Source organism: Salminus brasiliensis, chromosome 4 (assembly GCF_030463535.1).
Source record: "Salminus brasiliensis chromosome 4, fSalBra1.hap2, whole genome shotgun sequence".
NCBI classification, from domain to species: Eukaryota; Metazoa; Chordata; class Actinopteri; order Characiformes; family Bryconidae; genus Salminus; species Salminus brasiliensis.
Genome location: NC_132881.1, coordinates 34,969,676 through 34,997,134, shown reverse-complemented (window position 1 = coordinate 34,997,134; position 27,459 = coordinate 34,969,676). Strand labels below are relative to the sequence as shown.

At 38.9% G+C, this 27,459-nt stretch overlaps 4 protein-coding genes across 6 annotated transcripts; 3 read left to right on the top strand and 1 right to left on the bottom strand.

The window, feature by feature from the left end:
• Positions 1 to 1,029: 1,029 nt before the first annotated feature.
• On the top strand, positions 1,030 to 10,744 carry chuk (component of inhibitor of nuclear factor kappa B kinase complex). 2 transcript variants are annotated; one of them, XM_072678179.1, is made up of 22 exons: positions 1,030 to 1,472; positions 1,787 to 1,891; positions 2,277 to 2,371; positions 2,465 to 2,582; positions 2,710 to 2,779; positions 2,882 to 2,970; positions 3,091 to 3,180; positions 3,373 to 3,497; positions 4,895 to 5,002; positions 5,114 to 5,249; positions 5,341 to 5,535; positions 5,647 to 5,749; positions 6,028 to 6,151; positions 6,251 to 6,402; positions 6,535 to 6,596; positions 7,303 to 7,412; positions 7,506 to 7,555; positions 7,679 to 7,787; positions 8,104 to 8,251; positions 9,228 to 9,346; positions 9,425 to 9,524; positions 9,725 to 10,744. In XM_072678179.1, the coding sequence occupies exons 2-22, from the start codon at positions 1,787 to 1,789 to the stop codon at positions 9,782 to 9,784; spliced, it is 2,268 nt and encodes a 755-aa protein (XP_072534280.1). In that variant the 5' UTR covers positions 1,030 to 1,472; the 3' UTR covers positions 9,785 to 10,744. The 2 variants fall into 2 exon arrangements, with proteins under 2 accessions (XP_072534280.1, XP_072534279.1); XM_072678178.1 differs by having other exon boundaries at positions 5,647 to 5,761.
• Positions 10,745 to 12,416: 1,672 nt separating this feature from the next.
• Positions 12,417 to 15,694, top strand: LOC140554161 (glutathione S-transferase omega-1-like). The gene is made up of 7 exons (XM_072676995.1): positions 12,417 to 12,510; positions 12,733 to 12,778; positions 13,172 to 13,280; positions 13,402 to 13,624; positions 14,505 to 14,606; positions 14,822 to 14,928; positions 15,342 to 15,694. The coding sequence occupies exons 2-7, from the start codon at positions 12,748 to 12,750 to the stop codon at positions 15,490 to 15,492; spliced, it is 723 nt and encodes a 240-aa protein (XP_072533096.1). The 5' UTR covers positions 12,417 to 12,510; positions 12,733 to 12,747; the 3' UTR covers positions 15,493 to 15,694.
• Positions 15,695 to 15,943: 249 nt separating this feature from the next.
• Positions 15,944 to 23,238, bottom strand: itprip (inositol 1,4,5-trisphosphate receptor interacting protein). 2 transcript variants are annotated; one of them, XM_072676993.1, is made up of 2 exons: positions 23,060 to 23,238; positions 15,944 to 19,993 (listed from the first exon to the last, which is right to left on the bottom strand). In XM_072676993.1, the coding sequence occupies exon 2, from the start codon at positions 19,977 to 19,979 to the stop codon at positions 18,381 to 18,383; it is 1,599 nt and encodes a 532-aa protein (XP_072533094.1). In that variant the 5' UTR covers positions 19,980 to 19,993; positions 23,060 to 23,238; the 3' UTR covers positions 15,944 to 18,380. The 2 variants fall into 2 exon arrangements, with proteins under 2 accessions (XP_072533094.1, XP_072533095.1); XM_072676994.1 differs by having other exon boundaries at positions 15,944 to 19,904.
• A 1,676-nt stretch (positions 23,239 to 24,914) lies between these two features.
• Positions 24,915 to 26,529, top strand: calhm3 (calcium homeostasis modulator 3). The gene is made up of 3 exons (XM_072676991.1): positions 24,915 to 25,201; positions 25,312 to 25,567; positions 26,083 to 26,529. The coding sequence occupies exons 1-3, from the start codon at positions 24,915 to 24,917 to the stop codon at positions 26,527 to 26,529; spliced, it is 990 nt and encodes a 329-aa protein (XP_072533092.1).
• Positions 26,530 to 27,459: the final 930 nt, after the last annotated feature.

Sequence of the window (27,459 nt, the reverse complement as noted above, 5' to 3'; positions counted from 1 at the left end):
TTTTGTTTTTTCATCGGAAAATTTTAAATTTAGCTCCAATTTCAGCACACAGTTGTTTTGTATTTTTATAGCTATATCTGTTATTTCATCTGTCTATTGATGGTTGGATCATTCTCACCAGCAGTGTCCATGTCATGATGGTAGTTTGGTAATGGGTAATGAAAAGATTGGTAGTGGGATTTAAAAATATTTCTTTTTGTTGTTTACATATTTAACAATACTAACAATAACACTAAGACAAAAAATCTGTAAAAACACAACAAAAACTCCTTAATGCTCTTGTTTCATGCTAAAATGTGAGCCAAAGTGATTGTGCTATAATTTAAAATATAATCATTTGTGCTAATCATATGTTTTGTGTGGAATCCAATACCTATGCTTCCTTTCCAGGCCAGTGCTGTTTTTTCTGATTAGGAATGCAGTGCTATGTATGTAAAGTTGATATTTTTATATCCCAAAAACCTGCTGTTATAATCAGAAAACTTGGTAGTTGCCAACATCACTTTGATAATGAAATAAAAGTATGTACAACTGTTTGGACACATTCGACTTCCACTTATGATACATTTTAGTTTGAGAGTTTTCAAGTTTTAAAGTTTTAAAGTCAGGTTAGTTATTATAGTTATTAGAATATGTGAAAATAATTAAATTAAATAATAAGAAAGGTGTTTTTTTCCCTCTCTAGAAGGGGAATGGCAACTTTAGACGACCTGGGTCCTCTACTAATCAGTTCACACTTCTCGCCACCGTCTAAGGTAGGCGTCTCCGTTAAGTGGGCGTGTACATATCGGGGGCGTGGCGGTCATGGTGGGCGTGTCTAACAGTGGGCACGTCCTCTGGTTGGGCGTATCACGTTGTCCTGAAAGGCCAAGTTAGATTCGTTCATATTGCTGATTTGACATCAGTTCGGTTTCTAGTACGGCGATATGTAAAGACATCGTTTTGCGTTGGAAAGCTGATCTCTGATCAGTTCAAACGTCAACTCAGAGGTACGTCCGCAGCGCGCCTGCGCATTGAGCTTGTTTCGATTTTGAGTGCTAAGGCTAGCCAGTTAGCTAGCTGTGTGTTGGGTGCTTGTCAACAGCGCTTGCTCTTCCAGTCGATGGAGAAATCTTTATTTGAAGCTTCTTAATATAACTTATTGCTGCTTACTGGTCGTTATCTAGAGCAGTTTTCGTGTTTTTTAAAGGAAAGTGTTGGCGTGAAGCTGACTTTTCTGCTCTAGCCCCACTGCTAGCTCTGGTTACACCAAGTTGTTTACGTGTAGCTGGCTAACGCAGCTAGCTAGTTCGATGTTTACCCAGTAGCTAATATTCATTTCAACAAGGTTTCGCAAGAATGAAATGGATATCGCCGTTATTCTCTACGAACTGACATATTCTATTATCTTCACATCTGGAAATTACATGAGGACGGTTCCATCAAGCTAGCAACACAGATTGGTGAATCAAACCAGACCCGACCAGGCAGCGGTAAGATAACGTTAGCTAGCTCTTGTTGGCGAGCAGTGATAATCGGAGGATGGGCTTAGCGTTTACATGTACAACGTAAAATCCGAGTATCTGTATTTAGTTCGTTGTTTATAACGTTTGGCTAAATGATCAACTCAAAAGTTAGTTGAACGATCTCTCAGGCATGGTCATGTCGTAGCCAGTAGCTAGCTAACGTTACTGAACTATAGCTAGCTAGATAGCTAACTAGGTAGCTATAGCTAGGTTAAGTTGTTGTTTTGGTCACTAGCTGTATTTTAGGACAATGTTCTAGTCACAGGTATTTCTTCCTTTAGATGGACAAACCCCCTTTCAAACAGACTCAAGTTTGTGGACCATGGGCTATGAAGGAGAGACTAGGCACCGGAGGCTTTGGTCATGTTTATCTTTACCAACATCAGGTAAGGAATTTTGTTTTTTGGCTGGTCAGGGCGTGTAGGTGGGGAGAGTCTGCAGGATGGTGCCTACATGATGAGCCCTGTACAGAGCTTGCGAGGTAGTGGGTGATGAGAATATGGGTGAAGAGAGTAGGTTGGACTGGGTCGGGCCAGACTGGGCTGGGCCCTATGTGCAACCTCAGTTATTAGGTGCAGGATTTTGTCATCTTCATCTACAATTTCACTTTGTATGAATGTAGCTAACAAAAATTGTCTGAATTGTCACTCAGATCAGTCAGTCAGCTCGTTATGATATTTAATTAAACTGTTTGTATGTGTTTCTTATTGTCTGTTGTGCAGTTGTGTTATGTTAAAATCAATAAAAATATTTCATATTCATTCCATGTAGGAAACCTCGGAGAAAATTGCTGTGAAACTCTGTCGACTGGAGCTCAACGCAAAAAACAAAGACAGATGGAGTCGAGAGATTCAGATAATGAAAAAGTATGTTCATAAGCAATTTGATTACTTGTTTGCTTACTTTAATTAATTTAATTTTTGAGGCAAAGTTCAATATTTGACAAACCCTCTTTCTAGATTAAACCATCTCAATGTGGTGACAGCAAGGGAGGTACCTGAAGAGATGAAACACATTGCCTTGAATGACTTACCTCTTTTAGCCATGGAGTACTGTTCTAAAGGAGATCTTCGTAAGGTGCCCTCAAGCATTATCTCATTTTACCTGCCCAGGCTAATGTACTTTATGTTATCGTTGCCTACTGTAGAGAAGGCATTTTTTTATTTTCTTTCTTCATCATGACTTCGTATCATTTTTATCACAGTTGTTAAGCAAACCTGAAAATTGCTGTGGGTTAAAAGAAAGTGAGGTGCTGTCCTTACTCAATGATGTTGGTAATGTATCACCGCTTTGACAATATATTTATGTGTTTTGCTTCCATTTGTACTTGAATGTTTTATAGATAGTGTGACTGAAAGTGGTTCTGGTATTAACAGGTTCAGGAATTCAGTATCTCCATGCAAACAAAATCATTCACAGAGACCTAAAACCAGAGAATATTGTGCTTCAGGACATTAATGGAAAGGTACCTGACATTTTTTTAAAATAAACTTAGGTCTAATTGGTTAATCACATAGTCTAATTTGTAAAATTATATTGAAATAAGAAGTTAAATATTCTAACTTTAACAAATTTGTGTGTTTAGCTGGTCCACAAGATTATAGACCTGGGCTATGCCAAAGATTTGGACCAGGGGAGCCTTTGCACATCTTTTGTGGGCACTCTTCAGTATCTGGTGAGTCTTGTGACTGACAATTGTGAATTGAAGTTGTTGTTATTCCTTTATTTTATTCCTGAGTTTTAATGTCTGTTCTGTTGCAAATAAGTAAATCTTTTTCAAATTTGATAACCTGAATATATTTGTTATTTGTAACAATTATAAAAGAAATGGCAATTGGGCAATGGTTGTTAATTTGTATTTTTCAAGGCTCCAGAACTGTTTGAGAGCAAGCCGTACACAGTCACTGTGGACTACTGGAGCTTTGGCACAATGATCTTTGAGTGTAGCTGTGGTTTTCGTCCTTTTCTACACAATCTACAGCCTGTGCAGTGGTATGTGCTATGATTGCTGGAAATAGTAACACTGTAGGGGAATTCATCTTCTATAGCAGTAAACCTCTGTTCAGTTTTAAACACATTAAATGTAGATTATAATGTTATATTATGTTCTAAATGTATGTGTACATGTGTTCAGGCAGTGTTGTGCCAGAAAAGTACCAATATATAGAACTCTAACTACAATAGCAGTAAGCAGGTAGCCATGTACAGTTGTATGCAGATTTTGGCAACCGAGCCCATTTGTTAAACTAAAAAGTAGACAAAAATAAAAAGATAACTATGGCATGGTCAAAAGTTTAAACAACACACAGAGTCTGTATTCAGTAATTTCTGTCAAATATCTTTATTGATTATGGCCACAAAGCGTTTCATTTTAGACTCAGCAGTCCACAATGCCTGTGGCTTTTCTCGAAGTTGTTTTACAGGCTTCAGATGTTGACTCACATGGTCAAATAAAAGAGTCCTTATGATTCTTCCCCTTCAGTTTGTGCAAGTAATGCTGCACAGTAGAACAGTGCTCCTCAGTGCTCCTAATCCTTTAGCTGTCACGTGGGGGTTTGTTTTGCCTTTCCAGACAGCAACCAATCCATTTTACATGAGAGATTTATTGGACTTCTAGATCTTACCCTGGCACCATGTCTTCATTTATATTTTCCATTTAACAGTGGTATTTGAGTTGGAAGCACTTTGATGGAGAATTTCATTTAGTTTACAATGCAGCAATCAACTGATGGTCTCTAATGACAATGGCTAACTCTCTTAAGGCCTAATGATGGGGATATAACAGGGATATTGCAAAGCTAAAATATGACTGCGTGCATTGTGGTAATATATCTAGAAAAATATTGTGAATTGGATCGACTCATGGGCTTAGTATGTTGTTACATTTCCACTTGATGAGTTCTGAGATATGAGAGGTGTCCAAATATTTTATAGTTAATAGTTCAATATATATATAGTAACACTCCAATTTTATTTAATTATTTATTTGAGTAGTTTGCTGCAGAGGTTTTGTTTATTTCTTGTTACTTTAAAAATCAATTAAACACATAAAGTAGCCAGGAGTGTAATACAATAATTCTTAGTCTTTCTGGTTATGCTGTTTATCATGTTTATCATTTTTTAAACCTAAAACGTGCTTTTGTTTTTTGCTACATAGTTGAACATAGTGATAAATGAAAATTGTTGCCATAAAAATCGAACCATTAAGTTATTTAAAATAACTTAAGTTTTTGGATTTGCAGGTGAACTAGAGGTAGCATTCTACAGCATGTGCAGTTATTACAGTTAAACATTTAAACACACATGGTTGAACATGTATGTAAATGTGTACAAAATGTCATGATTTCACACAGAGGTTGCATTATGTTATATTATCTTTTGTTATGCAGGACAAGCAAAGTGCGCAACAAAGGCCCTAAAGACATCATGGCTGTGGAGGATATGAATGGAGAAGTCAGATTCAGCACTCATCTTCCTTATCCCAATAATCTCAGCAGGTAATATAATTTGTATATATTTGTTGCACAGAATGCTGAAAGTGTTTTATCTGAATCCGTGATCATAAGAGTTGAGGATGAGTGAGGTTCAATGATCAATTCTACTGTTAGGACTCTGTTGGAGCCTTTGGAGAGTTTGCTGCAGTTGATGCTGAAGTGGGACCCAGTGCAGAGAGGTGGAGGAGTGAACCCTGACACTAAACAGCCACAGTGCTTTGCACTTCTCGAGCAAATATTGAACATGAAGGTTAGTCATTCTAATGCCACTGTCATACAAAAATGCTGTATCAAGAATCTCCAGCAGAGGGCACTGGTGTCTGATGCATGTTCTGTTGTAGGTTGTGCACATCTTGAACATGACCACAACTCAGGTTCACTCTTTCCTGCTGAACCCTGAGGAGGGCCTCCATTCCCTTCAGCAGAGGATTGAGGCTGAGACAAAAATCGAACATCTGAATCAAGAGCTTCTGCAGGAGACAGGAGTAATGCTTGATCCGAGAAAGCCTGCTGCACAGTGTGTCCTGGATGGAGTTGTAAGAGAGCTATAAACTTTTATTCTCTTCTTTCTTTGAATATAAATTGGATCTCTGGAACTGACCCACTGCTTATTTTTTGTTTTTGTCTTGTGCATCTTTGGACATCAGCGAGGATGGGACAGCTATATTGTGTATCTGTTTGACAAGAGCCTAACCAAGTACTCTGGACCCTTGACTGCCAGGGCACTCCCAGAGAGCGTCAATTTTATCCGTGAATATTACAGTAACTATGTATTATAATATGATTAATTTTAGTTAGATTGTCAGTGTCTAGCCTTACCCTAAATCAAATGGATTCACAAGACACTGAGATGCTTAAAAGAATACTGTCAAAGGCATATACTGTTTTTAATCTTCATTATAATGTCACTTATTGTCAAGGTTTCTATGCTACATACATTATTAATATGCAAAATTATTCTGTCTGATACTTACAGTAGGCAGTGTCATACCAATACGTAATCAGTCATTTTTTGCTCGTTTTTTTAGTACGTGAGATCAAGACTCAGCTTTCCTTGAGTACCCTTAAGAAGGTTTGGGGTGAGGCAGTGAGCTATGTCTGTGGCCTTAAAGAGGACTACAGCCGCCTTTTCCAAGGACAACGAGCTGCCATGTATGTCCATCATATAAGATGTATGCAGTTTACGGTTTACTTCAGGTTTATTGATCTTCAATTTTGGCTGATTTTGTGTGTGCACATGCTCTTTTATAGGTTGAGCCTTCTTCGATATAACACCAACCTCACTAGATACAAGAATCTGATGTTTTCATGTTCTCAGCAATTGAAAGCCAAGCTTGATTTCTTTAAGAGTAGTATTCAGTATGACCTTGAGAAGTACAGTGATCAGATGCAGTATGGCATATGTAAGTTTCCTGTTTTTATTTCTCTTAAATGGTTAACCCTTTTTTTGACTAATTCATATCTAAAAAAATACATATATATGTATGTTTATATTTATATTTATGTCTTATTACTTTATCATTTGCTCTCTGTAGCCTCTGAAAAGATGCTGAAGGCTTGGCAAGACAATGAAGAAAAGGCTGCTGCCTTTGTGCAGGTATGATGAGGGAATTAAATATTTACATTTGCAGAAGTTTGGGCACCCCTGTTAAAAAAATTATGTTCATATGAATTGCTATGCAAGTAAAAGATCACCTGGTTTCTTTAATGTTAAAAGATGACACATTCCTTTATTTTTATTTTTAAGAATTAGGTTATTAAGGTTATTTTCCCTCTGTTTAGAGTTACAAAAATAACCAAAAAAGGTTCTGAAGTCACCCTGCAGTAGTCAGAACTTTGTAAAACCCTCTTTGGTAAGAATTATTATTATAGCCTCTCCTGCTTTTTGGGCATCAATTATTTAATTTTCAGAGAGCTAGGCAGCTGCATAGAGGAGCTCGTAGCTGGTGATCGTAAGAACAAGGTTTAAGAAGTCAGAGCCTTTAAAAACTTTGACATTTGCATCCCCTGGCTTTTCCAAACGATGACCGTAAACAAACCATAGCTCTAACAATCTAATTACTGTCTGAGACTTTGGTAAAAGTTATGTGAGAGCTTGAATTGCTTGCAGTGTTTGGTTCTTTTCTTCACTCTAAAATCATACAAAACAAAACTTATAATGAAAATCTACAATGCACATTTTTCATCCTTAATCGTCTGCCTTCAGGAGATCAGTTCATCTTCTACTCACTTGTTCAGTGTAACAGAAACGTTGACCAGGGGTGCTCTCTCTTATTTGCCCAATTTATTTTCCCTGCTTTAAGGTTGCAGAGGTTGGACACTTGGATGAGGAGATTATGGCCTTGCACTCAGAGATTGTTGAGCTTCAGAGAAGTCCATATGCCCGTCGCCAAGGAGACGTAATGGAGCAACTGTAAATATTGTCCTAATGTTGTCCTATGCTAATTTCTAACATAAGCAGTGTTTTCTTTTCACTAAACTTTCACTTAACCTCATTGCATTTCAGTGAGGAAAAAGCTGTTGAACTCTACAAACAATTGAAGGCAAAATGCAAAAGTAAGCGGTGTCCTTTCAAGTTGTATTTAATCAACTGTCTCTATCGTAAAGTCTTGACTGGGTCACATGACTAAAGGCTGGATATTATGTTGTTTTTGAGATGTTTTTTCATGCCCTCTACAGTGAATGATCCTCAACATGGCTACAGTGACAGCTCTGAGATGGTGAAAGTCATTGTTCAGACTGTCCAGAATCAAGACAGAGTGCTAAAGGACCTTTATGCACATCTCAGGTAAATGGTTTAACCAGTTTTAACTGAATAAGCATTTTGAACTGAACATCTGTAGAGAATGTGTGTATTTACTTTGTGGTATTATTTTGTCTGTAAGTAACGTATACTCAACATGCTGGATTGCGTCACAGGACAATTTGTGAATGTGTGTATATGAGAGAAAAAAAAACACTAATGAGCTCAATTCATTTGTAATTTGTTCTAATAATGCAAGCAATCCTTAATTATAAAGCTCCACATTTCATTTGTTAAAAGTTCAACTGATGCTTTGCTTTTGTCTTCAAAGTTAAGTATGTTGTGTCATTATTTTTGACAGCAAAATTCTGCTAAGCAAACAGAAGATCATTGACTTATTCCCCAAGATAGAGAAAACCCTAGAGAACATTAAGGAAGCAGACAGCACGGTCATGCAGATGCAGATGAAGAGACAAAGGGAGTTCTGGCACTTATTGAAAATTGCCTGTGTGAGTATTAAGGGCTTAAAGCGCTTTACATACATCAGTGAGATAAAAACAAGCAAAAAAAAAACAACAAGAAGTAATGTGTTTAATAATCAAATACAATTAATTATACATTTGATTAATTTGTATTTATTCATAGGTAAAGTGGCGCAAATATACATATATTTTGTACACTTATAAATAAATACAAATTAATCAAATGTTTAATTAATTAATTGTGACACCTAACAGACTAAGATTGCTTAAACACGAGTCAGCATTGAGGAAAAGGTTGTTGGTGACTTTGACAATTACTGTATCTGTTTTCCTGAAACCAGATGAAATGGGCCTAAAAGCTTATGATGTGTAAGATGATCAACTTAATCAAGATGTTTAAGCCAATTTTGAAACCCCCAGGAGCATGACTCAGAAAGAATTGCCTGTACAATTAATTACTTATCAATAACTCTGATATTGTGTCAGATATCTGGTAGATGTGATCGAAGATTTGAAGATCTCTACTAATATATTAAAATCACCAGTCATTTGAGCAGATGTGGCCAAGTGAACAGATAAACTCACTCAGAAATACAGGATTGGGTTCAGGAAGATGATACACCAAAACAATTAGATCAGGCTGTCAAGAAACAAGTTTTACAATATAGCATCCGAAAGATGTTGGATTGTCAATGATTTCTTTAAGAGGTATGTTTTATTAATGGTTAACGGCCAGCCCACTAGTTTTCCTGGCAGGACTGCAAGTGTGCATAAACATAACCAGCAGGGGTGGCTTGATTTAAACAAGAAATACTCATTCAGTACTTTTTAATATTCTGTGGTGGCATAATCTGATACAGGGGAGTTCAGATAAACACCATCACATTTGTAAAAATAGGGAAGCTGCCCGAAATGTATACAAACAATTCCTTGCAATAATGCAGTTTTCTGCTTCCTAAAAGTGCTGTTTTTGCAATAAAGGGAAATGAATATATGCTTCCAGGCACAGAACACCACACGCAGCCACAGCACAGAGATGTCGGCCTCTCTGTCAGCCTGGTCCCATCCTCAGCCCTCCTGCTCGCCACGCCTACCCTTGTCACTGCATGCAACACATGATGGGTATATTTTTCTGGTACATTTCAAAGGATAGTGTTGTGTTTTCTGCTACAACTGAACCCAAATTGTTGTACTTTCTAGTGAAACTGTCAACCATCTACTGGAGGAGAACCAGAGGTACTTAAGTCAGCTCACAAGTCTGCTGCAAGAGACAACTGATGAAAAGTCTGAGAGTATAATGGTAAATCAGACATATCAGTCAATGTATTGAAATAGTACTGTTCATGTTTATACCCTAAAGCTTTTAACAGTAACACTTTTGCTAAGGTAATAATTTACAGGTTGAGCACCAAACTATCATACAAACACAAATCAGTTTAATGTCAATATATATATATTATTTACAATTGTATGCCTTTTTTGTGTCTCTCTTGTTCATAGGATCAAGACTGGAGCTGGACTAGATATGAATCCCTGATTGCAAAATCACAACGTTTATAGATTTATTGATATGCCAATGACTGGTGACCAGTTATTCTCGGATCTCCTATTAATAAGCTTCACACAATTGGGTTTCTTTTGGCGTTCACCTTTTTCAACTTAGTAACTTGTTGAATTTATGGTTTGAAGTGTTGTGACAACAATGCCATTTATGTAATGTATTTTTAACTGGCACAGTAGCACCAACTGTTGACTTCATACTTCATACATACAGATTAAATACTCAAGTATTTATTTATTGATATAAACCAACTTAATCTGTTCTGTATGAGCTGATGTATTTTATTATTTTTTTAAAGATTTTAAGCATCTTATTTGGATTCGACTTCTACTGATCAGCAGCAGCACTTTAGAGGCTCACTGTGAATGTTTGAGTGGGGGCATCATGGCCAAAGGTTTTAGAACAAACTTGGCTTGTGAAAGTTGATGAAGAGTATCATGAATCTTAGACTAAATGTTTTCTTGGAATAGGTAAATGAGAGTCCAGAAAAGAAAAATCCAGAGTCCAACACACAGAGCAGCTGACCTCAAAAGAAAAACTAAGTACTGGTCAGATTGTTGGTTAAGAATGGTTTGCCATGGTCCATGATTATGGAGTGGGAACCTGAAGGTGCTAATGTTGATGTGTTTCCCCCCCCTTTTCACCCTGTTCCTTAAATCAACTGAGAAGTGTCATAGGTGCAATGTCAGGCCTGAGGTAAGGCCAATGTTGTGTGAATTTGCAGTTCTGAGGATGTCACTAAGGTGGTCTTTAATGTTTTTCTTTCAAATCACACTGTCAGTCATGAATCATTGTTTTCCATTTTTGTTCAAAGATCAGCTCTACACAAAGCATTGGCACTCATTGCTACATTGTTTCACAGTTCATTATATTCCTTTCACAGGCTGTTTTACATATTCATCTGATAAGTTCATAAATTGTTTACTGTACATCACAAATAAACATAATTGTTCTCTGTCCTCTGTTCTGTGTGGAAAAATTATTCTAGAAATAAAGCACGGAAAAGAAGGAATTTACTCATGAGAAAAGAGCAAGAACCCTGGTCAGGTAATGACTACTAGTTGGCTGGATTTAGCTTTCTAACGATGACCACCAGTGGAGGAACCCTTTCTTGGTGGAATTATTTTTGCTAAGTCATTGCGTACAGCATGCTTAAGCAGTAAGTAGGTTCTGCATCTCCATGTAATAATGACTGTTTTCACATGAGAGGCTAGAGCATGCTCGGTCACATCAGTAAACCAAAAGTAGGTCCTAGTTGCAGTTTCTGTTATTGGCCATGAGTGATATTACATAGCAGTGGTTAACACAGAGACATTTCATTTGCTATGCTTATCATTCACTGATGACTTATTAGGTCCACAGCATAAGCTTAGATTTTGAGGAATACCAACACTTTTGTTTCTGAAGAAGACAACCACTGAAATTCCACCTCAGATATTACTGAATAAAGCTGCCTTAAAGCTTAAAGAGGTTTGCCATGCTTAAATCTGTAACAGCATTTAGAGTGTCTGGCAGCTTTAGAGTTTTTTCCTAACTTACACAGTAATGTCCAGTCTTGGTGAGCTCTGAGCTCTGCTGACCAGACCAGCCTGCTGTACTGAGGGTAGAAATAAGTCTAGTTAAAGAAATGATCAAATACAGAGCAGATACAGAGACCAGCTCTGTTTACCCCAACCAGCAGGGCCCTCATACCCTTCCTCTGGTTCATTGGCACAGATTTGGAAGTTCACATCCACTCAGTGAAAATGGGTAAGAATGGGTAAGAATGGCTCAGTGGTGGCGATGGCTGTTTACCTGTAAACAGAGCTGGAAAAACAGGAGTGCGTTGATTTAGCAGCAGAACCATGTTGCTTTGTGTTATTTAGTCATGAAAGTTCCTCTTGGGTTTACATTAATTTTATTGAGGGTTTTTTTTTTGTTTACTCAGGGGTTCAGTTTACTGATCCAGTAAACGGGTGTTTGTTAATAAGTCAAAGATGGAAATGCAGATTCCGGAGGAGACGGAGAACGAACGAAAGGTCTTTAAAATACGTACCAATTGGCAGGGGCGTCGTAGTGGGGTGAAAAGTGGGATTTTTATTTTCCTTTAAATATTAATATCATTTAAAGATCACAATACATTTTGTTAACTAGTGTACATTTAATGTTTTGGGTAAATACATCGGTTTATAGAATTGTGTGTCCTAGCCTACATAGTGGGTTGAGGGGGGTGCCCATGGGCACTGCTTGTGCATAGGGCCCAGAATTTGCCAAGTGGCCACCAATTCCACCACATCTGCTACAGACAGTCACTATATACTGACTATGACCATGAAACGTGCAAGAAGGTAGATTTCAATGAGAAAGATGGTGATTACTGGCCTAAACTGGCCTATCCAGTATTGTTCCTATAAGACCACTCGGTGTAACTTTTACTTTGAGAAGGGGGAGCTGATTGGTCGAAGTAGGTCGGCGAAAGCCAACCCCTGCCGTGTGTCTTATGTTTTTCTCACCGTTATTGGGACAAGCCCCGCCTTCCTCGGCTAGGATTGGTTGGCTGGTCGTACTCGCGCAGTGCCCCTGCGCTACGATTGGCTAATAATTTGTATATACGAGTAAACCGCCCAGTGTAGGTGGTGGGGCTTGTCCCAATACGGGCACTGGAAGCAAAAACGTATAAACTGACACTTCCTCCTCCTGTCGTAACTGGTCTGCATTGTCTGATCGAAAGTGATCCGATCAACAGGTGAGTCTTCAGCTATATTCTTCATGTTGTCATTATTAGCACTGACTATCGTGATGGTAAACCCCAAAACGTGCCTGAAATGAAAAAGTGAATAATGAATCCCATTTCCCACGAAGTAAGCTCTATCTTTATGTTATGTAACATCTTATCGTGCAGGATCTAGGAATGTACTGTTTGGGGTTTCTTTGCTACCACGGTTAAACGTTTGCGTTTATGTTGCAGGTCCTGATTTAAACTATGGCTGCGACTCAGAAATGCTTCGCTAAAGGTAAAGAAGTGTAGAACTGTGGACTTTACATACTTCACCTCCTTCCTCCCTAGAGTGCCATGCAGAACCGAAACGAGCTGTTCTGGCCATTGAAACTTTCTAGACATGAAGAATGACCGTGCGAAAATGAGTTAGTAAAAGTGGATATTCTGCTAAAACTAAACAGTGAACACTCAAATGACTGTTTTCTAAATCAGAGAAAAATATGCAATTCTTCTGTACTCTTATGCATGCTACATTTATTTCATACTTTGGAATTGTGTAATTAACCTGAATATAACTTAAATATGAACCATGCTAAGCCATACTGTACACAGTAACACAGCAATTATATGAAGCCTATAGTGAGTTTATCTTCTGACTTCTATTTACTTTTGCATGTCTGTTTTGCAGGGAGCTGCGCTCCTGGCCCAGTACCCAAGGGCCAAATACGGATCTACAGCATGAGATTCTGCCCTTTTGCCCAGAGAACAAGACTAGTGCTCCAGGCCAAGGGTATTAAGTAAGTAGATGTGGTGTACACGTAAGACTACATAATGTCTTTGTCTTCAGAAGGATTCATAGTTCTGAACAGATCTGAACAGAGAACAACACTTCTCTAATTGTCTCCAATTTCGATCTAGCTACGAAACAGTGAACATCGATCTGAAAGAAAAACCGGAGTGGTATCTGGAGAAGAACCCTCTTGGTTTGGTGCCAACGCTGGAGATGCCCAATGGGAAAGTGATCTATGAATCTCCGATCACATGTGAATACCTGGATGAAGTGTATCCTGAGAAGAAACTGTTGCCATCTGACCCATTTGAGAAAGCCCAACAGAAAATGCTGCTGGAGGATTACTCCAAGGTATGCCCACTACTTGCACACGCAGACTTGGAGTCATAGACTTCGTCAATGTTGTTGTCTATGGTTTCAAATGTGAGAGAAGTTTCTTTCCCGCTGATTTACAGTGTATTTCTTGTGTAAAAGTACAGTCCAGGAATCTTTTTTTAAAAAGGTATCAATAACTAATATGAGCATAAAATTAACCTGAAATGTGTATTTTTACTATATTAGCTCACATGCCTGCTCATTTTGTGCACAGTGTATCATATAATACCATATAATATAAGACAAAAAATCGTGTTTTCATATAATCTTTCTTTAAAATGTAATGTGATATTATGTTTAACCCCCTCCCCTCCATACCCACCTCCAACAGGAGGATTGTGTTCTGATTTCTGACCTTAACGTTGCCCAGAGTTGCAATACATCTCCACTAGATGTCACATCAGTGATGTGTTTAACGTATTAAGACTTTCAAAATGCTTCACAATGAATACAAGGGGTTATAGATGGTCAGCTTCACGGCTATTGCAAATGTATGGTAGAAGCGGCCTAGATCCACTGCATAAAACCCATTGTTACGTGTTCATCATTTCTTTCCTGATCATCTTGACCCTCTCAGGATTAGTTTACACTCTTGATGTGGGTCATGCTAACTCCTGAATGGATCTAGTCACAATGTTAAAGATTTATCACTTATGTCTTATTAAAACCTGCAAGAATTATGTAAACACTTTTGTTTAGACAACAGTTATTTTTTTCATTTGAGAAAGAAATGTTGATAAATGCATTAGATAGCTTGCAGAGTCTGGGTATCAAACTCACAGTCATCAATTGCCTGGTTCTCTAATCGCTAAGCCTCCACTGCCCAATGTGTCAATTCTTCTAATTGTTGTTTCAGATCATTCCGTTATTCTACAAGATCCCTGGATCCAAGCATAAAGGTGAGGATGTATCTGCGCTGGAAACAGAGCTGAAAGAGAAACTCTCCAAACTCAATAAGGTAACTCATGTAATAGTCAAACCCCCTCAACCCCATTTGGCTAAAGAGTGGGCATATGAATTCAACTATATATATTTAATGGGTAATAAATACCTTAACACGAACATCTGACATTAGCTAAAGTTAGTGATACTGTATGAGTGTCTTTGCTTCTCACCAACATATATACCTATATGAATTCTTAACTGTGTGTATTATTTCTTTATCTTTGCCAGGTGCTGGTGAACAAGAAAACCAAGTACTTCGGCGGTGACTCAGTCTCTATGATTGATTACTTGATCTGGCCATGGTTTGAGAGATTCGAGGCGTGGCAGCTGAAGCAGTATGTTTTCTTTGCATCAAATCTTAAACAAAAAGCTGGCATTTGTGTTGCAATATCTGAATAGAGCTAAAACAGAGCAAACACAACTTCTTTCATATCAGAATGACTGTGCAGATTATTCAAAAGCAGCTTTCTTAATCTTTGCTTGATATTGGAGATTCCTGGAACAGGCCTCTTATTCAGAAATAGTGCCAAGTCATCGCAGTTGTTTTAAGTCAAAATGTCAACATGGCTGGTGACTCACCAATGACTTTGCTTTAACTGCACAGTGAGCCAAATCTGTACAGCAGGTGGCACAACGTACAGTACATACACAATAGTAATACCTTTTATGTGTGTAAATATAAGCTGCCCCTGTATTTGGAGGGTAAATACCTATGTATGCATTTGAGAGTGCACTCTTCTTTCCAAAGGTATTTGGATGGCGTTACGGAGCTCAAGAACTGGACTTTGCACATACAAGAGGATCCAACTGTGAAGGCCATCATGTTCAACCCAGCTACCCACAAAGCCTTTTTTGACTCATACTTGGCTGGAAATCCCAATTATGACTATGGTTTATAGACTTATGTCAATGCTATAGTTGATATGGCCTCATATTCTTTTCTAATCCATTAATGCACAAAAAAGGACAAAAAATATGTTATCTATTAAACAGCCTTTCTGTCATGAATACTTTATATGGCATTTCTTAAATTTGTTTCATTTTGTATGGCTTCATGTTTGTGCAGCATTAAAACAGCAGTAGATAATTTGAAGCTTTGAAGCAAGACCTCTTGTGTGTTTTTCTGGTGGGTTGGGAATGTTTTATCTTTTCAAGCATCTACATGTTCTGGATTTAAAGCAAACAAATGCTGTAAAACCAGTACTGTCTGCCATCTGAAACAAGTGAACTCCTTTCTATAGGCAGATGTATTCTGGCTGAACTGATAATGCTTTGCTTAAGTTCAGCACAGAAAAGCAGTGGAGCAATGGAAATTTACTAGCATACTGAAAAAAAGGAAATGGTCAGATGTATTTAAAACTAAAGTCTTTATTGTTTTACACACTTTATTGTAAACTTTTTAGCCTCCAAACCACAGACATTCTTGACATTTAAACTCAAAATATGTTGAATTCTTCTTTTATCTGCAGACTTCTGGAATCCAGAAGTCCTGTTTTTATCTTTACCTTTTAGACCGACATGAAACACACTCAGAACTAATTTCAAAATAAAAGCCCTTAGATAAAGAATTAATAATAGAAATATGATGTATTGTCACATTATTGAAATCCTCAGTCTTATTTTTACATTGCTTTTTGTTTGTACCAGTATGCTTGCCCGTATCTCTCCCATTATGTCATGGAGCTGAATTGGTATGACCAGAATTCAAGTGTGAGGAGTCTTAGTACTCTGGGAAAATGTTTTAGATAAGGTGGACTCTGGACTGGCTGCCAACAATCTAAACCTACTGCCCTAACTGATTGTGGCAAGTACCCCTTAGAGCCTGCACACTGCTTGTCATAGCCTAGGTAAAACTCAGAACACATTCAAGCTTGTAAATTCTGATCATGTTTGAACATGCACTGTGCAAATATGTAGAGATGTTTATTTGAACAATATATACTGTCTATATACTTTTCTATATACATTTTAGATGTTTTTCCCTATGTACAAGAAAAGGGTTCAAATTGTGCTTGCAGAAGTTTTTAGGACTATTATGTTTCTGCACATATTAAGATCAATTCCATGAATACTGGTTAGTCAGGCTCATTATGAAATGAGTTCATAATACTGTTGATGGTCAAAAATGAGGTATGTGCATATGTGTAACACTTCTACACTAGCCTGTAATACAAAGTGTGTGGAATTCTAAATATTGCTGTGTATAAATTTTAAGCACTTCCAAGCCCTTTTTAAAGTAGCAGTATCTGCTGCCAACTAAAAATGGAGGGAACACTGAGTATCTAAATGTTCGTATGTTTGTTTATTCCCATTCAATGGCAGCAAAAGGAGCATGGACCCTTGAGTTACCCTTAAGGCTACATTATCCTGTGCCAGAGAACCATTTCTTTACCATATCCACATCAGATCTATATAATTATTCCCACCCAGCTGGGACTTACCCCGATCATTTGCTTCCAGTGGTGTGAGAGTGTAAGCATGTGCTTCCTCTGAGTCACATTAAGCAAGCCACTGCATCTTTTTGAACTGACACTAATGCAATGTCATTGGATAGCTGGACACGCTTGGAGGCATCACACAGAGTAATGGGGGAAAGGGAGGGCCCCGCTCATGAGTCACAGCCACTCATGGATGGCTGTAGCAACACTAGGGATCCAACTTGTGATCTCCCATTGATAGGGCCAGGGACCAGCGATTGAACTGGTGATCTCCCAAGAGTAGGGCCAATGCTTAAATGACTGTACCACATTTGTTGTAATGTTGGTGGCTTATACTGCACTTTCATAAATCTCATCTATGCTCACAATTCCACTATTCACTGCTGCCTGGAACAGGAAGCCTTGACTTGTCTTAGTGGGCATTTGCTTCTGTAACAGTAGAGCAGCCTCACTCTTCATGGATTAGGTAAAATGACACCTCTTTGTGGTTAAGCATGCAGCTGTACCCTCGGGATCGTGAAGGAGTAAGATCTTATAACAATGTAACAATGTGTCTTTATTACCATATATAGCTACTTCTACAGTTCATTAAAATTCTTCTTTTGCATATCTTAGAAAACCATGGTCAGAGTGCAGGGTCAGCAGTGCATAAATCCCTGACCAGTAATCCAACAATGTAACCACTGAGCTACCAGCAGTTAAATCTACATATTAACGTTAAATTAAAGCTCTGGCATTCAACCTTACTGGTCTTATGGGGTGAGCTCTTGAGTCCCTGTTTGGTGTCCAGGTCAGGGTCACTGCTTGCTCATTAAAAGGTATGGACACAATTTCTGTGCTGCTTTGTGTTAAAGTCTGTAGCAAAAGGTTCTACACCAGTTTTTCCATTTGCTTTTCGGAGGGCCAGCACAGTTTGGTGATTCACCTCTATCCAACCACACACTGTGAGACTGTACTTCAATTATGTATGTGTATAACCTGACTGTATTCCCTATCATCAAGAGATCGCTGGATTGATCCCCTGGTGACGCCACAGCCATCTCCTTTGAGCAAAATAGGCCTTCTGGGTGGGCAGGATGTGCTCTACCTGTACAATAATACTAAATATGCATTTATCTTTAATAAGTGGTGCCATTCATAAAATTCAAATCTACAGTAATAGCTGCCTAAAAGCTGAATGACATCTTAAGCATCACTGCAATTTTTTCAGTGCCAAGATAAAAGCCTTATATACATGTAAAACCATTTTCCTGTATAGTCTGAAAGTCTCCAGGACTGAACAGTGAGCTATTCAGTCGGGTAATTTCCACCACTGCAGAATCCATCTATGACTCAGTTGTTGAGTTGAGTCAATGACAGACGTCACCATTAGGGAGGTGAGTGGTGTACTCTTGAATAAGCACTGGTGCATTTCTGAGCATATCATGAAAGTGCTCCACCATCTTTGAATAGATTTGTCTCTGCAACACCAGAGGTCTGAAAAGATTTATTGGTTCTGCAGCCAGGAACACTGTCGGAACCCCAATCTCGTCTGGGACCAGAGGATTTCCTATAATAATATGGCTGAGCCTCTTTTCTTGCAAGCTCTTTTGTAGGAAGCCCAACAAGTCCCGCAACCGTTGGTCCAGGTTCCGTGCCTGCCACGATGAAGAAGGTTTGCTCAGCAGCAGATGCAAGAGAGCAGTCTTTAAATGGTAGTTTGTGAGAGCACTTCTGCCCATCAGACCTGTCTGCTTTTTGTGCAAGAAGGACACAAGCTGAAGGCACCGGAGGTGGCAAGAGTTTTCTGGAAGGGTCTTTGCCATATGCTTAAGCAGGTTTCTCTCATAAACAGTGAACGAAAGATGCCAATGTATGTCGGAGTTGGTACCACTGTCTGAAGGAAAGTGAGAGATGAAGTATGCGTCTGTGTCCTCAAGCTGAACAGCAGGCGTAATGTTCAGAACAATAACCTTTCCCGACCTGAACCTGACTTTCAGCGCTCCGGGGAAATCCAAGTTGCGGAAAGTGAGCTCAAACTCATACTTGTGAGAGATCTGTCCCCATGCTTTGGTCACAGAGATCTGGAACCACTTCATGACCTGATCTTTAGACAGATAAGGAGTATTTCTCGAACACAGTAGCTCCTCCAAGGCATGGTCATCCTCTTTGCTCCCGTCGTTTCTGTTGTGAAGCAGGCACAGCATATCCTCGGCTAGGCTGGCTGTGCCACAGAGGCAGTCTGGGCAATTCCAACTGGTTTTTATCAACTTAATCCTTCCACATCCTTGCAGGTCCAGTGGGATGTCAGAGGGCACACCGCACCACAGATGGAACTGGAAACAGTAAGGCTCTGGTGTTGCAAATGGCACAATGAGATCACATGTGAGAGGCTTACTCACCCTCCAAGACTCAAACATGCTGCCCACACCAACAAAGTCCTCAAGCTCCATGTCAACCTCACGGTCACAAATGCTCCTAAGAGCTTCCAGAAGGTCATCTGCAAAGCCCTCGACAAACTCTCGTACCCTACCGCTCTCATGGACAATGGGATGAATGCTGGTCTCGCAGAAGTTGCTTAGGACACCTTTATCTAAGACCAGATGTTTAGCACTCACAGATCCTCCACTGGTGCAGCTTTCCTCATCTTCTGCAGGGTCAGGTGTTTCTCCAGGAATCAAATCTTGCCTACAAACCTCAATAGTGAAGAAAATGACAAGAGAAAGGGCACTCCAGAAGTACCAGCCGTAGGTGTCAAGGTCCGAGTTCTGGTCTTCTTTATCCGCCACAGAAATCTCCTGCTCGAGCCGCTCTCGCTCAGCCTGCAGCTTCTCCTCGTGCTCCTTCATGCGGGCCAAAATATCATCTTCCTGTTCTGGGATGGTAGTGTTTTCCTTTGGGAAAAGCAGTGGATGGTTGAGAATGGCAGCTGCCACCACCACGCAGACCCGTGCTATGGCTCCCTGCATTGCTAATTTCGTATCTGTGGAAAGGTCAGTTTACAACATTACAATATGTATACAATAACTCTGCCTTCTTAACAAACACATTCTTCAGGCTGAAATCAATGCTTCTTCTACTTTCAAACAGATCTGCTGTCAAAGTAAGTTTCTAGGGAAATGCACAGCAATTTGGCCCACTAGGATATGTCTAAAACTGTATATATTTACTTTGCCAATTTATACAGTTAACATTACAATGTGGCACTCAAATCCTAAATTCCCTTCATGGTCTGGTTTCCAAAACATCAGCAAAAAAACTAGTAAATGTTAGAAGAGCTTTGTGCTATACTAATGATCTCATTGCTACAATGCTGTTTGCAGAAACAGTGCTCACATTAGATACCACCCCCAAAGCTAAACCAAAAATAGATCCTGCTGTGAGTCCTGTGATGCTACCAGACTGTGTGGAAGGAAGTCAGATAACCCCTGTAGAGCATTTTGAGACACCTAGCTAGATTAATTTTAACATCCACTGATAACACTGTTTCCATGTCTTATTGGGTTCTAAACTAAATTAAAATGTTTATCTAACAGTGTTAGACTGCAGTTACAGCATATAAGGATCCCAGTGTGTTCAGAACCGTGCTGCACATTTTCTAACCAAGAAGTTTTTCTGTTGGTTACCTATCGGAGAGAATTATTTTTAATATGTTTGTATTTACATGTCTTTACTTTCTCAAGTTTATATTATGGTTTCATGTTACAAGTCTCGGCCCTCGACACAAACTGCTAATAAATGCTCTATGGGTTTATTTGAGTCAACAATTATCCATATAATTATAATTATACATATAATTAGGAATTATGTATCTAATTATTTTTATTATTTGTATTTTATTTAGTTATTTTTTGTTTTTTGTTTTTTTGTTCACAGACTTCATAGTGTGGCCATTACAAAACATTGAGCTTAAACCTACAGGAAAGCTCCTGCAATAGTTTACTCAAAGTTTGTTCAAAGAACTACAACAGCGGAAGGAACTTGATATAAACAATAAGGGAAGTTACGTAATGTGCAGAGATCTTTTTCTGAGAAACAGTTGAACTACTGCATAAGAAGTGTACAACAGTTGGCAATAGTTAGTTTGTCACTTATACACAAATTCAACAAAATGAGTAAGTACACAAAATAGGGTTATTACAGAGCAACTATTAACAATTACCTTTCTGAAATGTGGGGTTATTTGCGAAACTAGGGAAAACTTCACACACAGGGCTTTTCACTGCATCCCATCTATCTTCATATCTATGAGATACTACATACTGACATTGAAGGGACATTCTGGCTTAGTACTAGCATTTAATAATATATTGTTTGCCTTGTTATGTAATATTCTTTAGTGCAGCAATTTCTTATCCACATCAGTTTGACAAAATTCACAATATCACTCTGAATGAAAGCAAATGCCAAAGACCAGAAGTGGAAATGTAATATTCAGCTTCCCAGCAGTAATGCTAACTAGGAAACATTGCAAACTTGCAAGTTGTGTTGTTTCGGCCACACCTTTTTCTAACGGGTCTATAAAATCAAACACACATCCATGAATTTTCCATAGAAAACCTGGCAGTAGAATGGGCCTTTCCAAAAAAAGTAGAGGCTGTTATGGCTGCAATAGGGTGGATAACTCCATATTAATACACATGGTTTTAAAAGCTCATGTAGGTGTTATGTCAGGGATCCACATACCTTTAGCCATATAGTGTACATCAACAGAAGAACAATTTTCCTAGCCTTTAAACCGAAAAATCTCAATCTTCACACTATTGTGGGCAATGATGGCAGCAAGTTGGCATGTTTACAACAAAGACTGTAGTGCTCCTTTATTTACGGTGGCTGTACTGTACTGTAATGTCAAACAGCTATCATTCAGTCAGTTATGAACAAGGCTATAAGAGGATTATACAGAACACAAAGATTTTATATATGGGGTTTAGATGGGAAAACGTATTGTAATTTATTAATTAACTTTCTGCTGCCTTGTTTCCATAATATTGTAACAGAAAGTGTCACAGTGTTTGTATATGAGTGTAAATATGTGACTGTAGGGGGCACACACTAAATGAACAATATAACATGTTCTGTTTCACAAATTGCCAAGGAGCTAATCTGAGTCATGATCCAAGCTGCATAACAAAGCCAAGTGGAAATAGTTATCGCCTGCAAAGACTCAGACAATCTCTATAAGTGGGAGTAACAAGTGGAAGCCAAGAGCCAGTCTGCAACATGGTGTGAAAGTCCTACCCTGGAGGACCACAGCACTGCTCAGCTAACACACTTAAACTTTGGGATGTATTTAGGAGGGGTCTACCTGAAACATGCACAGACCTAAACAAAGCTTTCTACATACAATACTAAAATTCTGCATATTTTAAAATGCATATGTTGTGTGTAGTTCTGGAAAACATCTGCTTAACATCTGCTCAGCTGTCAGAGACAGATCCTTCATGAAAAGATCAGTGAAGAGTCCAGCATGAGCCAGACTTACACAGTTTAAAACACAAAAGCTTTAAAGCTTAAAACCTGACACATATCTTCTGAGCAGGTCCATAAATAAGGGTGATCAAGCAGGGAAGTGTGTGAACTGAGCAGTACTGAGGTCCTCCAGGGCAGGGGTGTTACAAAACGTTGTAGAAGTATGTCTTATGGCTTGAGAATGATGTATCTTTATGCTTACTTGAATAATAAAAGCATTTCCTAGGTTAAATACACATGAGATGAGAAGCCTGCGTATAAGCTAGGCCATGACGTTCAGCTGGGTTATTAATAACGGCCCTGAACAACTTCCTCGTTTTCATCTCCGCATCTAAACTGCGTTAAAGCAGTTTATAACCTGGAAATCAGACAACTGCTGTTAGATCGTGTTTCTTATATGACAGATGTGTCTGAAAGATGGAGAGGTACAACTATGCCCCTCTGCTTTCTGAACAACTTTCGGCTACATTAATGTATAGCTACATCACGACACACAGGCGAGCTAGTTTTAGACTAGAATGATTCAGACAAGAGACAAAACCCCCAAAAGAGGCAGAACATGTAAGAAAACACAAACCTGCCGTTTAGTCCGAGAGGCTGAGGATGGACTGGCCCATCGCGCTGGGACAAGAAAGAGAAAGTGGCGCCATGTAGCAGCAGCTGAATGAGACTTGGCTGTTTCCTCTTAGTCTGTTTGTGAGTCGAGGTGGAGAAGCATGTTGGTCATTTCCTGGAAGCAGTCTCCTCATGAGGCCATTTTTCCCTCTCCTATAAAAAGATCATGGGCAGGACCAGTTGAATTTACTCAGCTTGTGCTCACGTGTATCGCCCACCACACAACACACACAAAACACAGAGCGTATAACTCCTAAAATAACATCTTTAAAAAATTAAAATTACAATTGTTATTTTAAACGATTAATGCGCGAATGTAAAAAATATAATCCGTTTTTTTAAAAATATTTTTTTAATGTGTGAGTGTAACGGTCTAAAATTATGTGGTTTGATTTTAAATATTATTTGTCGATAAATATTTAATATTTTTTAAAGGTAAATGCATGGACTGTAATTGAAGAAAAATAGAAAAGTGTTTTTAAGCCATACCCTTCTCCCTGAAACTGTATATATAACCACACAATAAATAATACATAAAGTATATGCAATAATGTTTATAGAACACTATATTTATTAGTTTATATCCAAATAATTCTTAAATGTGTGTTAAATTGACCAATATAAATGCTCCAAAACGACTTATAAAATAAAAATAAAATAAATATATAAAATAAAATAAAATGTTTTCGACTTCCACTGAAAACTATATCATCACTCAGCCAAAACATTAGCACCACCTGCTTAATATTGAGGAGGCCCCCTCTGCTGCCACAATGGAGCTGACCATTCCAGGCATGGACTCCGCGTGACCTCTGAAGGGGTGCTGTGGTATCTGGCCCCAAGTCCACAAGTTGTGAGGTGGGACCTCTATCGATTGCACCAATAACCCTTCGGTGCCCACGAAGCCAACTGAAGCCAGCTCACCCGCTGTCGTTTCTTGGGCCACTTTTGGTGGGTACTACATACCCAGCAAACCAACGCTTCTACTTTCAAACAGAACTGCTGTTACAGTACTGCGGTAACGCAGCCGTCTAGCCATTACAATTCAGCCCTTTTCAAAGTCTGAGATTAAGTAGAGAGTAGATGAAGATAATCAATGTTTTTGCTTTCAAGATTTGTGAGAATGTGAAATCGTCATGGCTTCGCCGCTTTACCACCAGCAGAGGGCGCAATGGTGTAGGCCGGTCACAATTCACTCGCCCTCAGCCAGTTAAAAAGGAAAGGTCGAGTCATGGATAAAGTGCGGCCTACGGCAAGAACACCCAATAATATAACCTCATTCTTACACCTACAGAATATTTAGAGTGGCAGCAAGTTATACACTTGGCATCCTTTAAACCTCAGAAGTAAGAATATTTCCCTGTTTCTTTCTGGGAGTCTGTATGTCCTCCCCTAGAAAAAGAAAAGGACTTTCAGAGACTGTATTCTCCCTGCACAAAAGAGAGACCCTCATTCACAGAGCTCCAGTGCAGCAGTACCTTTGTTGCGGGGCGGTTCTGCACCTGTTGGGTGTGTCAGAGGCAGGCAAAGTAGAGGCGTTTTGTTCTGTGGTGGAATAAATCAGTATGTCAGTACACTGGAAGGGTTTAGAGCGATGGGATTATTTCTATGACTGAAAGACATAGGACATAGGACATTTTCACTGATTCTCCAAGAGTTGGATTTTAAACAGGACCTCTGACTTCAGCAGTGTGAATACTGAAGTAAGCTGTTTGTCACACATCAGCAGACAGTAGGCTTGCATTCTCATGTTTTAGACAATCTCTTGTAATCCAGTTTCCGTGTATAGCTGAGTGTACCTGGGCACAAATTGTGGTATGGATCGCCTGAAGCTGGTTCTGCAATATTTCCAATCAAATTCGGAGTCAATCTCCAATGGAATCTGTGTCATCTTAGCACTTGTAAGTGTGAAGCTCTACACGAGTTTTGATTTCAACTGCCCGTGTATACCTCAGTATAACAAACTGTACGCTCTGGGGGTGATGTTTGTGCCCCCTGTTATACTCTTCCTTTTGGGAGTGATGATTAATCGACATACTGGAGTGATGATGGAGGAATGGGCCAGACCAGCAGGCAAAAGGACAAAAAACCCAGCTGTTATAAAGTAAGCATGTTGTCTGTAATGCCGGCATAACTTCATATCATATTATTCAATTTGCATATCAGGTTGCACTATTTCTCTTTCGTTTATTTAAAAATACGACCCTTCTGCAGATATCTGTTTTCAGCTATGATGCAGCGGGCCCTGTTAGCTCCCATGGTGTGGATCCTAGTGACCCTGCTGGATGGAAAGTGTTTCATTTGTGCATTCAGTATGAGTGTGGACCCCAAACATTTTACTGGCTTACCCAACAACACTGGGCTGGATCTGGTCAAGATCCTGGCCAAGGTGCCCTGCAAGGAAGACGTCATCTTTAAAAACAGCAGCTTTCGTAAAGCGGTCTCACGCTATGTGCGCTGTTACTCCCAGGTAAGTTCTTCCATATGATTGATGAAATGTGTTGGTGCCTATAGAGATTCTATAGACCAGGGTGATGCATTTAAGTCTGATTCATTTTTTAAACTCGACAGCAGAGCATGAACTATATGAGTTATAAACCATTACTAAATGGTAATTAGACATCTTGGGATCTTGGACATTCTTAAGGGGTTTAAATATTATAGCCAGCAAGATTATAGCCAGACACTGATTATTGATTGAAGACACTAAAGAGACACTACACTCTTAAAAATGTATGTGCGTCAAATGGTTCTTTGAGCGATGACATAGAAGTATAAGAACCATAAAGAACCAAATATTCCAAATATCTATTTCCATGCTTATAATAAGAAGTGGTTGATAAAGAAAGCTCTTTATACCTACAATGTTCTCCACACTCACACATCTCTACTACAAACATGAACCACAAACTTGACCAGATTTATGTTAAGACTGTATTACCAATGTCTGTAATTAATTAATCTTTGCATTCTGAACTCTTTTAGGCAATAGGCTGGTCCATCCTCCTCTTCCTCATTCTTTTCGGTGCGGTGGCTCGAGTCATTAAGCCATGCTTCAATCACGCCACTTTCCTCCAGACACGCTACTGGAGCAATTACCTGGACATGGAGCAGAAGCTCTTTGATGAGACTTGTGTTCTTCATGCCAGAGAGTTTGCCAGGAAATGTGTGGTGCAGTTCTTCGAGGGCATGCATGATGACATGATTCTCAGGCTGCCCCTTCCACACACCCTCCGAACCAGAAAAAGCCATAGTGAATATGAGGAAGAGGAGCGTCTCCATGGTATTACCAGAAAGGAGCAGATGGACCACTTGCTTCAAACCTGGTACCAATGCAGACCTGAGCTTGATGTGACCAAGTTAGCCTTTAGGCCCAGTCTGTGCATTACCTGGGAGGACCATAAGGGTCACATACTTTACTCAGATGTGTGAAGTCACAATTAAAGGGAAACAATAGCAAATCTGTTTGAATGTTTAAAAAGTTGTAAAACCTGGAAAAAAAGTAATGTGGACAGTCTGATAAAGTTTGCTAAAGTCTGTAAATTCAGTCTTAGTGTGACCCATTGGACATTTCTGTATTATGTGAGTTTTTACAGATCCTTGTCATACAATACAATTTGTGGAGTGACAGATTTATGTCTATAGATATGTATACAGATATATATTTATATATTTTCCTGTTGTCTTCAAAAAGTAAAATAAACCTTCACTGGAAATAAAGAGTCTATATACTGTATCATGTTTTCTCATTATCACAACTTAAGAACAACACATTTTGTTCGATAGCCAGAACTGAGAAGAACTGAGGTTTTGCAATCTTGCATCTTTTTAAAAAAGAGCTTTATGGTGAAGAAATCCATGCAGGGTGCTGAAAGCAATTTTATCCTTATCAGCACTGCAACCACCTAGCAACACCTTAGCAACCAACATGTATACCATAGCAACACCTTAGCTACCACCTAGCAACACTTTAGCGACCACCTAGCAACACCATAGCAAACCACACCTATACCATAGCAACCCCATAGGAAATGCAATAGCAACTGCCTAGCAACACCTTAACAACAAACACATATACTATAGCAACACCTTAGCAACACTTTAGCTACAAACACCTATATCACAGCAACACTGCTGAGCTACAATCACACTTTCAGGTTCTGCAGGAGTTTCTAATAATGAACCCCTTTTGGTGCTACATATAATATAATATATATAAATATGCATATAATATATACATATAATATAAAACCATCCAAATATTTTTTTACCAATGTGAAGAACCCTTTCACTAAGCAAAGACACATTTAAGCACCTGAAGGGTTCGATAGAGAAGCATTGCTTTACTAAAGAATCATTGAA